The sequence below is a fragment of the Esox lucius genome, chromosome 7, assembly GCF_011004845.1.
Source record: "Esox lucius isolate fEsoLuc1 chromosome 7, fEsoLuc1.pri, whole genome shotgun sequence".
NCBI classification, from domain to species: domain Eukaryota; kingdom Metazoa; phylum Chordata; class Actinopteri; order Esociformes; family Esocidae; genus Esox; species Esox lucius.
Window position 1 is genome coordinate 45,249,745 of NC_047575.1, and position 11,622 is coordinate 45,261,366.

At 44.6% G+C, this 11,622-nt stretch overlaps 1 protein-coding gene across 3 annotated transcripts in view; it reads right to left on the reverse strand.

Moving 5' to 3' along the window:
* Positions 1-10,472, reverse strand: part of cpeb4b (cytoplasmic polyadenylation element binding protein 4b) — a 31,475-nt gene extending 21,003 nt beyond the window's left edge. For 2 of the 3 annotated variants that reach the window (XM_034293187.1, XM_034293186.1), the window contains exons 1-2: positions 9,936-10,471; positions 8,007-9,161 (exon numbers count right to left, since the gene is read on the reverse strand). In XM_034293187.1, coding sequence (XP_034149078.1) covers positions 8,007-9,116 — 1,110 coding nt within the window. In that variant the 5' untranslated portion in view covers positions 9,117-9,161; positions 9,936-10,471. Of the gene's footprint in view, positions 1-8,006; positions 9,162-9,935 lie in introns of all 3 variants that reach the window. The other variant, XM_010871138.4, reaches the window with a different exon arrangement.
* Between the last annotated feature and the right edge of the window lie 1,150 nt (positions 10,473-11,622).

Genomic DNA, 11,622 nt, shown 5'->3' on the forward strand with positions numbered 1-11,622 from the left:
TGGCATGCTAAGGGTTTCTCTGCCACAACATTAATCTACAATGTCACAGCTGAACTAATGAAAGAAGGGAGGGAGGGGGAGAACAGGGAGGGAGGGGGAGAACAGGGAGGGAGGGGGAGAACAGGGAGGGAGGGGGAGAACAGGGAGGGAGGGGGAGAACAGGGAAGGGGACCCAGTTTTGACACAGTGGTTTTTTTGTGCTGCTGGTCAAGGTACTTTAAAGTCTCGAACATTAAAACACCCACAAGCCCAGTAATCCAACCTATGGAGCCTGGTTATGGAGGCAGGGGGTGGGACAGAAGGGACACAGAGCTACATTGGTGACCAAGTAATTAAATAACAGCACTAAAGCCGGATCAATGTATGGTAGTCACACGCCGGTGACACTTTCTCTCGTTACGACACACAGGACGCTTCCTGTTTCAAAACAACAGTTGCGGGCTGGAGAAAGGCGAAGGAAACATCAGAACGCTGTGGTCCACTCGGTCACAATGGTCCGTCCAGTGTTCCATTTGCAAACGTGCTGCCTTTAAGGCCATCAGGATTGTGACTAATCGGTTCCACTGCCCTCCAACGTTCCAGTGGACGTGGAAGGGAACCGGCTGTGGACGACTGGCTGAAGGACAATGGACGACTACTTGTTACTCTCGCAGCAGAACAAAAGATCACACACTGACCCCAGCACAGCAGTCAGCCGAACGAGTCCGCAGGCCTGTGTCGAAAACATCTTCCTATTAGCGAGCCGTCAGCTGATACAGCAGGGATGCAAACGGGAGACCTTTGGGGTCGATGTTTTCTGTTTTGATAAACGCCGTACCGTGACTCAGTTGACGTCAAAGGCTGCTTTGGATTTTCTTCTAGAAACACAAGGCAGCGAGGTCTGAAATAACACAGCAAGGTTTTTTTTTGTCCATACCTACTCATCTCTCTCAAACACCAGCTTTATGAATTCTAGATTAAATGTTCAGGCCGGAGTACGAGGACAATGCGCTCACCATGTACTGATCTGCATTAGGGCGGGAACAGCAAACATGTGACAGTGGTACAATGAAGAAAAAAAAGCCTGGCAACATGATAACTTCCACTACAATACGGAGCAGCTATACTTAAGCACACTTAAAAAGCCTGACCAGAATATCAGGGCGGTAGGCCACCTCCACTAACAACCCGCCATGTAGAGGGCTGCTAATGTGTCTCTCTGGGTACCTGCCCAGGTCCACAGGCTTGTTACAGAGAGGCAGGCCTTGTCCCTGTCAGGGATGGATGTAGAGCAGCGTAGTACACAGGCTTAAGAGGATCCATGGGGTTTAGAAAGCCATTTTATATGGTTTAGATATCACTTGAAATATGCATTTCTCTGTTTTAGTAGAGTGGCAGCCAACTGGTACAAGGGAATACAGGCTATATGTGAAAGGAAAATATGACAAATGTATCAATAATAAGACTATTCAACCTGTAGTCCCCTACTGAAACAATTCCCAAATGATTTTTAAGGCAAACAAACATTTTGGGAAACAAAGTGAATGAGAAGCACTACAAAAAGATAGGCTGACAAATGTTGACACCCTTAAAAATAAAATCTAAAATAATTTAATTCAGCATTAACATTAGTCAGAGTACAGCTCAGTCTTAAGGAGCTGTATTGCAGGCTTCTGTTGTTTTCTGTTTCACACTGTTGCAAGAGAAATTGCTATTGTCCATTTAAAATCCATTAAAAAAAAGTTCTCTACTATCACGACGATAAATTACACTCTAATTAAGAGACAAATGGTTCTCTGTGGAACCGGAGAAAACCTGCCTGGTAGAGGACATGAACGCATGCTGCCCCCCCCCCTCAACCCAGTGGAAGGACTGTGGTTTGGGAGACAAAGAAACCAAGGGTCACAATTGAAAAGTTACTGAACCTGGTTACGTCTCGGCGTCTCCGAGTCTCCAAAATCTATAATTAAATGCCACCATCATGGAAACATAGCTTATTTGGAAGGGTTGGCTGAAATAAATCCCTTATTTGAAAGCAACCACCAAATATAACCATCTGGGTTATTGGCACGGGGTGTGATGGTCAGACAAAACAGAAATTGAGATTTCTTTACATGCACCTAAGCTGAGGGTGTGGCTTCGAAATCATGCATATGAAGAAAATAACCTAATAGCTCCTGTCAAATATGGAGGCAGGTCTTCGATGTTACGGGCAGATTCTGAAGCATCATGACCTCTAACGATGCAATCCAATACTTGGATTCCAATTTGATACAAAAATTAAATAAGAAAACGGTTTTGATCTGCGCATTTTACACATTTTATAGTAGTAATATGGAGTTAGATCTGTATCAATATTTGCAAATATAAACAGGAAATCTGCACGTATATTCATCACAACTCAAAAATAAAAATAGGATTTGTAAATGTGAACAAATATTTTGTAAATAAAAACATTCTGTAAATATGTAAACATGTTTCACAAGTATAAATAAAATCTGTGAAAATGTAAAAACATTTCGCAAATAAAACACAAATCTGTTAAATATTTACATAATAACTGTCGCTTAACATTTACAAGTGTTTTGAGACACATTTTCCCTCAGTTTCAGAGGGCTGCAGCAGCCAATATCTATCAAAATAACCCACGCTAGTCGACAGAGAGAACAGCAGGACTGCAGTGTACAGATAGTTTGCCTATGAGGCAGAACAACAAGGAATACCTGCAGTCACCCATAAGCCTGTTTGCAAACGGCGCCCATTAGATTAATCCATCAAAAGGTGGAAAGGCAACCAATGTAGCCGAGCACCTGAGAGACCCACATCCGGAGTTCACACAGGTTAGTCGAAAGTAGGTTTAATGTCAGCTCATGTTTTACTGTAGGCATCTAGAGAAAGAAAAACAATTAGATGTGGTTGGTTAGCATTTCAGTCCTTTCAGCCTCTAATACAGACGAATTGTCTCCCACAAACGGCATATGTTCACAGCTTACAGACCAATGCGATGCTCACGGTTAGGTGCTAGGTTGAAGCATATGCTTTGAGACAAGGCGTCTGAGTTAAGAGACATGGAGGGAGAGAATTATACTTAGCTAACTCACCGCAATAAAATAGGCTCCCTCCCAACTCTGCATTGGCTGTTAACGCTATCAGATGAACGTCAGAGCAGAAGAGCAACCGTGGCTATTTATGCCCATTAGAGAGTTCATTGGTTATCTTGCCACACAAGCCACCATTTGTTGACTTGAAATAAACGCAGCAAATATACATACTATTTAGCCTAATGTAATGTTTAGTTGCTGTGGAAACAAACAGACAATAGCATATTTAATTGTGTGTGCCCAAAAAAGGAAACTTTTTGGGCATACACATTAATGAATGTTGAGATCTAGTCAGAGTTATATTTGACCGCTGAAATGCTGATTTAACCTTTGAAAAACACAATTTAAAAAATGCCCAAATAAAACCAGAGTAGGGCCTGCTATTATTCTTTTTTTTTCTGTCTCATTGAATGGCAAAGGTACTGGTATTTGTTTAGTCTTTAACAATGTTTTTTGAATTATCCTTAAAGGTCTGGTTTCATGAACTCAGATTAAGCCTAGTCCTGGACAAAAATAAGCAACACTCCTCTAGACCCACTCCTCTAGACCCACTCCTCTAGACCCACTCCACAAGCAGGAGCTTTCATACAACCTAAGGAACAGAGACCTATGATTAAGTATGCGTGTGTGTGTGTGTGTGTGTGTGTGTGTGTGTGTGTGTGCGCGCGTGCTAGTGTGAGTACACATGGTTCACCCCTGTCTGGAAACACAGTCACTAATGCGTAAGAGATGACACTGGACCTAAGCAACCGATGACAGGTTGCCATGGGCACCTGCACCCAGTGACCAAAGCTACTCTAATAGAGAAACAAACAGAGCTGACTGTCAAACAAACAGCCTCCATGTTGCCCAGGAGGCTAAGGCCTCCTAGAACAACCCTGCAAGGGTAAGTAGCACAGCTCAAGGCTATCACAGGATGCACACCCCATCTGAATAAAAGGACGAGCTTTGTCTTTAGCACCATTGCCTCTTGACAAACCTTTTGTTGAATATTTTTAGCTTTCCCTCGAGTCGAAGCAGCATCTCCATTCTCTTATTTTCTCCCAAAGTCATTTGTAAATCATGAATGCCTCACCTGTGTCAGCTTGCATGTACACCACCCCCCCCAGCCCCAGATACACAGACGGCCCATGGAAACTTCCAGTGCCATTAGGCTCTGACTAAGAGCTTGGTATCACATCACACATTGCATCAATCTAGGGTATTAACTTCCCCTAGGCTAAAGAATCAGTGAAAACTAATTTAAATAGGTTAGAAACATCAGGCCTCCACCGTTCATTAACATAACCAAAGAAAAAGCGCTAGGTTAACAGTGTGGAGTGAGGTGTGTGTGATTTTCCTGCACATTATTACATTACATAATTGCATTATCACTAATCAACGTCAGGCTTGAAAAAGTGATCAGGGAATAATGAAAAAATATTTCTACCAGCCTGGACATGGAGCAGGGTGGACTATCAATCCAGAAGTATTTGGCGTGGGAAGGTAGGAGCGCAGATCTAGACTTTCTTTGATCATTTCCACATTTCAGATGGGACTTGTTTGGACACTGGTTATGAAGTGAAGCCTTTTCTTCTTATGCCTGCATATTGCAAAAGCTTGGATCTCAAATAGACCACTATTGTGAGGGCGAAGTAAAGATCCCCAGCTTTCATTGAGGGTATTTGGTTTCACCATTCGAAAAATGGCTTTTACACACAGATGCCCTATTTCACGACATCAAAGGTATTGGGACAACTCCAGCATGCACGTTTAGTATTTGGCAAAATGGAATAACCGCTAGAAGTCTGTGAATTTTTGGCTAATCTGCCACCCAACCTCTTTCCAGAACTGCAGGTTGTCTCAGGTAGTTTTAAGATGACTAACGCGTTCATCCAATCGTTGAAGCTGGATGGGACCTTGCAGTGGAGCATCTGTAGCGGGGCTGGGTGAAGTCCTCTGCTCATTGCCAGACACATACACACCTAGCTCCTGGTTCCCAGTTTGACAATTGTTCTTTTTCCTGTTTTTCCATCCTTCGCTCACCTCCTCTAGAGGTCTTCCTTGGCCTCTTCCATTTGGGAGTCCAACCTCTATCCAGAATTCTGCAGGCTCTTTTAGGTACTTTGTTTTGCTGAATTTAACCCGGTCATCCTGTTATTCTGAAGTGTAATAGAGGATTATCAATATAAATTGTTGTAGTTTGCAGAACAACCATTTCGCAAGTCCTAAATGGTGAAACCAAAACGTACACACAATTCCTAAATTAAAAATCTGGGAATCTAGACATCAAACACAAGTAAGAGTTTAATTTGATATTCCAGGAGGAAATGTTGTTAGCCTGCATACATGTAGACCATATGATTCTGCTTGCTCTAGCCTCCAGAGAAGTAGGTTACCATGATACACCCAGTTAATACTTGCCACTGACAACATTTACTTTAGGCACGAAGAAAAATAAATCCATCGTGTCTGGGGGTGTGTGTGTGTGTGTGAACGTGCAAGTGGGTGCAGAGGTGTGAACCATTTTCTGGGGTAGGGGTTCTGGGGTAGGGTAGAGGTAGGGTAGAGGTCACGGACAGCGGATATCAGCTGCCGTTTCAGTGATAGCTACAATGACCTGAATCCCACTCATCCTCTCAGATGTTTGCGTCTTACTGTGGCTGTCTAACTGGTTGTTCACAAATACATCCATGTGCTGCTTCTACTGTATACATCTAAAACATACTGACATCACAGCATTGTTGCATTACTTTGCGACGATGAAAAATCATCACCCTACAAGGACATTTTTTCTTAACGTTAAGAATGCCATGGTCATTTAAAATGTTCCTACGACTAATGACAAGACGGCCCTGTCCGACCTATCGCCTGTCGTCCCTGGGTAGTGCTGAGCCAATCGGTGGACCCCAGGGTATTGTCAGTATGCTGCGAACAAGATCCAAACACCTCACCACAACGACTCGGCCTGTACTTTTTCTTAATATATCTACAGCTACCGCAGAACTAAAATCGACAAGCCCAGATCATCATCAAAAAATACCTAGCGCAGCAATGCAGTAACATTAGTGAGAAAATTAGCCATAGTTTAGCATCTCCTCCAATCTCACACAGTGGTTTAATTGAGAACTCAAAACGTAACCGCGCACATACTCCCGGTTTTGACACCCGTCCTGAACAGTCATGTATCTAATGTACAAAAAGACTGACTTTAGCGTGTGCAGTCTCAATAGTTATCATGCAGCAGAGGTAATGCAAAAAGAAATGCAAAATGCGTTGAGAGGTTTTCCAGCCCGACGAGAAACACAGGCATAACACGTTTCTTTGGCTTTAGGCTAGAAGGTCATCGCTAAAGTCAGACCTGTGGCCCTGTTAAAAACAATATATTTCCAACAAAAAAAAAAATCTCTCTTATACAACTGTGTAAGCACAATTTGCAAAGTTGTAGACCACTGTATAGTATAAGAAAAGAGCCAGGGACCTTAAGGCATTAGAGTCGATGGTTTGGATACATTCTGCGTCATTATGGCCCTCATCTTGTTTCTTATGACAATTAGTAACCTTAACTAAATGGATTACATACAAACAACTCAGCATTAGGGTACTTCAGCCTGGAGGGGTTATTTCCTTGCTTTTCAGAGGAGCTACTTTACCTGGAGACTTCCAGCAATTGGTCTAAGCTAATGACATGCTAACTGCAATCCTCTCCAAACTGCATGCGAAGACCTTCAAACATTTTATCCAAGTCTGACTGTCTCTAGTCAAGGAGGGAGGGTTGCAGCAAATGTCATTTCCCCTCTGAAGAGAGGAAAAATTTAATAAAATCATGATTTAGACTAGCATGAGAAACATGACTGCACAATAAGCAGGCCCACAATGTAACAATTTTACAGCAGTCCTTAAGAGCTAAGCCAAGCCCACTACACTGCATGCTGATCCAAGACAGATCCTGTCGTCCAGTCGCACGACACCCGTAGCCTATGTCCCTGCTCTACACAGCACCTCAATAAAGGAATTAACCTAATTTCCAATGGATTTAAAAAGCACAACTCCGTCGTGACAAGCTGCCCGTCAGGCAGACCTTTCAACATACAGGATCGTGTAAATCCACGCTTGACAGGACAGTTGAAGTGGACTAAAACAAACCAAACGGACAGCATTACAAACTGCAGCGACAAACCTAGCCCTCCGCCCGCAATGTCACAACCTAGCTAGCCCGAGCAACACAGGGCAATTTCAAACCGACCCCGGCCACAGTCCTGCTGCAAGCTACAGTAACAAGGTAATAAGGCTATTTAGCAATCCTGGCTGATGACGCAGCACTTCTGGGTGAAAGGTGATCCTCACATCCTTCAATAAAGACTTCCAGCATATAAAACACACACTAGCCCGACCCCCACATCTACGTTCACCCTTGAGACACAGTAACCCCCCCGAGGGTTAATCAATGAAATAAATAAATCCCCATGCCCTTCCCATCAACCCTATCAGTGCTTCACGCACGCAACATGGATGACTAGGTCATCTTCCTAGTGTGCCATCAAATTGCATTTTCAATGAAATTACGTCACCAAGCTCTCCGTAGACAGGTTATTAATAGCCCTGTGATTTTTTATATCACTATTTCACGGAAAGACAGGCAATCCCTGAACCATACACTCCTTTACAGCGTGTTCCCTGACTGATAAAAAAAAAATAAAAAAAGGCGTAGCTTCTCCATCTTACATACGTGGCACACAGCACTGTAGTGGCCGAGCCACGTCGGTCATGTGGAGCCTCCGGCAATTAAAGCACACGGCCAACATATAACACCCCACCGAATTCATCATTTAACCCCTGAACGGCGCCTGCGGGCGTGAGCACAATTAAACGACATCACGCCGAGCGGCTCTAAGTATCACTGCAGAATGAACAGGGCCCGGAAGCAGTCGGGGATTATTCACTGACCTGGAAGGGGAAGATGTTCTCGCTCCTGCTCACGGTCTCATCCATCCAGGACTTGGGGTTGAATCCAGGGCTCGCTCGGGAGTACTTCTGCGACGGCACGTGGTTGTTGGGGAAGGTCTTCTTCAGCGGGGAAATGGAGTTCAGGGGGTTCATGCCTCCACTGAGGCCCCGGCGGTACTCACGGCCCTGGGACCCTCCCCAGCCGCCGTAGCCACCCCCGGGGCTCCAGGAGGTGGAGGAGGGGGAGGGGGAAGGGCTTTGGTAGCTGCCCCAAGGTGACGGAGGCTTATTCAGGTTATTGGACAAATGCGGCAACTGGCTAAAGGTGGCATTCCGATGGGGGAAGGGAGGCGGGTGGGGGCTGGCCGGGGACCGGCGATGCTGTTGATGCTGGTTGTGCGGGTGCTGAAAGTGGGGGTGTGGGGGGTGGTGCTGGGAGATGGGTCCAATCTGGGGAGAGAAGTTTCCCCCGAAACCCGGACTAACGTGGTGGGAGAAATTCTGGAACAGCAGCGGCCCGTTGTTAGCAGAGGCGGCCGGGTTGAAGAAGCCCACATCCTCATTGATGATGGTGGATGCGGTCTGCGAGATGGCCGCTGACCAGTTGTTGAAGCTAGTCAGTGACGAAGAGGTACTGGACTGGGCCTGTGTCCCGAGACCTGATGACTCCTGGTAGTCGAAGCCTGTCAGTACTGGGGACTCGAGACGCAGCTTCTCCTTTCCATTGCTCCCCTCCGAGGGGCCGCTCTCCACCTTCTTCTCCTCTGACCTCACCTTCTCTAACTCAGATATGATTCCAGAATCCTGGTGGCCAGGTGACAGTTGCTGCTTTTCTTGCGTTTCTTGCATTTCCTGTTGCTGGGCTTTGGGCTTTTCAGACCCGAGAATTTCATCTTGCATGCTGCTGTGGGCAGCTGTGGCTGAAAATAGCCAAGGTGACCCACTGTTACTGCCATTACCAGATGTGCTATTGTTTATAAAAGCAGCAGGGTTTGGAGATGCATTCTGATGATGGTGTGGAGGTTGCAGATGTGGGTGAATTCTAACTGGGTAAGCAGACTTGTTGCCAGTGTTGTTTTGCACTAAGACTCCAAACCCGTAATCCCCCATTTGTTTTCCCCCACACAGTATCTGCTATCCCGTGTTCTTTATGTCCTAAAGAGAGGGACAAACAGATAACACCGCGGTTAGTATTTCAATTATTATAAAATAGAATGAGGCAGATAGAAAAACCCGAAAAGCTACCGACTTTGACAGCTAGCAGACTCTTTTCTGCTGCTAACCATCTTATCTAGTCGAGTAACATAGTTAGCTATATATAAATCTGTCGAGAATGTGCCAATATAACAGCCTTCGTAACGAGATATGTAATGTCAGTTGATTGCATGCTAGTTGGTTAGCACAATCATTAATTATAGCTTAGCTCGTGACGTTGACACATTATGCTACCCTAGCCTAGCTAGCGAACTTTAGCTGGGAAGCTGCCTATGTCGGACACACGTCAAGAGACTGCAGTAGATTTTTAAGGCCAATTCGCTAACTAGCCAGCTAGCATATTGTCGATAACGGGCAAGTCAGTTTGCTAGTTGCATCACAGTCGTATGCAATAGTATTTGGTGCTGTTGCCAGCTTACGTTAATTAGCTATCTAGCTAATTTAGAAAGCAATTATGACAGACAAGCCAAGCGATATTCCCTGACAGCTGTCAGCCCCGGTTGGTGCTGTTGGACTCGACCCTTCAATTTCTGAAAAATGATGACGTATCTCTATTCTCAATCCATTATAGGTACTTCCCTCTATAGATTGTTTTTTGCAAAATATAAAAAAAGATGTTGCCAAGTCAACTGTCGTCAATCTTCTGAATAATCTAATCTGACTGAACTGTAAAACGATTTTGCACATACAACGAGAATAAAATCAGTTTTTCACCTTTTGGTCGCTACCCCTTGATCCAGGCGTTGACTCGATCCGTCCTGTAGTCAACCTGCAATCTCGATGTACCGGATAAATTGTTTGAAAAAAAACAAGTTTATGACACAAGCGATATGGTACTTGAATGGCTTTCCCTCATACAGACAGTAAAGCTAGCTGTGGCTAACCAGCGTTTCTCTCTTCTCCTGACGTGTCCTGCCTGCTCAATGACACAAACCTCTCTCGCGAGCCGCTAACCTCGATTGTATTAAACAATTACGTCATTTAATTCAATATGTAAACGAAACCAGCACTAGTTGACTGAAGTGGGTTATTCGGTCGGATTCATCGTTTAAAGGATTTCTGTATTTTATTTTCCCCCCTCTAGCCAAATGACTTGTTCCTGCCTTCTTTACCGTTGCTGTCCCTATCCTCAGAACCGACCGTGGCCAAATGACAAGCAGCTCAGCCGCCAGACACTTCCGGTTAGAGCTCTGCCCCCTCTCGAGCCCTCCAACGGATGGCTTGGAGCCTCTCCCTCAATTCGTGACAACACCCACACCTCCTCAGATAGCGGCGTGCAGTTGGTCATACACACCGAGGCCTCACCCATCTTTCCCAAATTACACACGAATTCACAAGATGAGTCCGCCCTTTGAGGTCAGTTAACGTGATGTACTTTTCCCTTTCACGACAAGACTCCGCCCAGGAAGGTCGAATCATCAGCGCTGAGATCGGAGAGAGCCAGCTGAAATTCTATTCCAGGCACGGTTTCCTATGCAACATCCCATCGTGAGAATATTAAGATGTCAAGCCTCTACAGAAAGGTTTAAATAGGTGAATTATATGGATGCTGAGCAGATTTATAACACTGAACGGGCTGTAGTTACGACTTAGGCAGTGCAAACTAACTCTTACACACATGCATAACTTATCTTAAATTGTAATGACTCACTTTTTGTATTTTATATATTAACAACCCACTACAGGTCAATATTTAACAATGGAGGAGTTTTTTCTTCTCTGATCACAGACATTCACTGCTATCATAGAGCACAATGATAATGTGATTTGCCTTGAATGAGTAGTTTGTATCCCTACAAGGGCATGTGAAAGGCATGGAAGCTTGGGATGCAAACATCTTCAGTACAAGTCCTGAAATTCTACCTATCATTCTGGTTTCGAAAGGCTGATTGGTGTGATTGGGTAGATTGCGACAGCAGTACAAAGGCCCACTGTCTATCATACCGGTGGTGACACCTGCTTTCTCACCATTCTCAGTTTTGGGGCATGCTCTCTCACTTATCTAAAATTTGTTTGGGTGAGCAGGATAAATTTCATTACCAGTGCTGTGAGATGATGGGTCAGGGAGAACTGCGAGGGGAGCCTCCGCTTTGAACAGCTGTGGCTACAGACAGAGATCTCATTAAACCAAGCTGCTGCATGGCCTTCTATTCTCTTACTCGCTAATCAAGCTCTTCCTGCCTGACCATTTTCAATGGGTTGCTGGGGTCCCAACTAATGGCTATTCATGTCATTGTCCTTTATGAAATGTGAAGTCTTCAAATGGCCTCTTTCAGATATGTCTGTAATTGTTTTTTTAAGGCGTGTGTGTGTGTGTGTGTGTGTGTGTTGGTGTGTGTACAGGTTTTGCTATAATAGTGGGGTATATAAATCCACTCAAGCATAGTAAAATAATGAATAT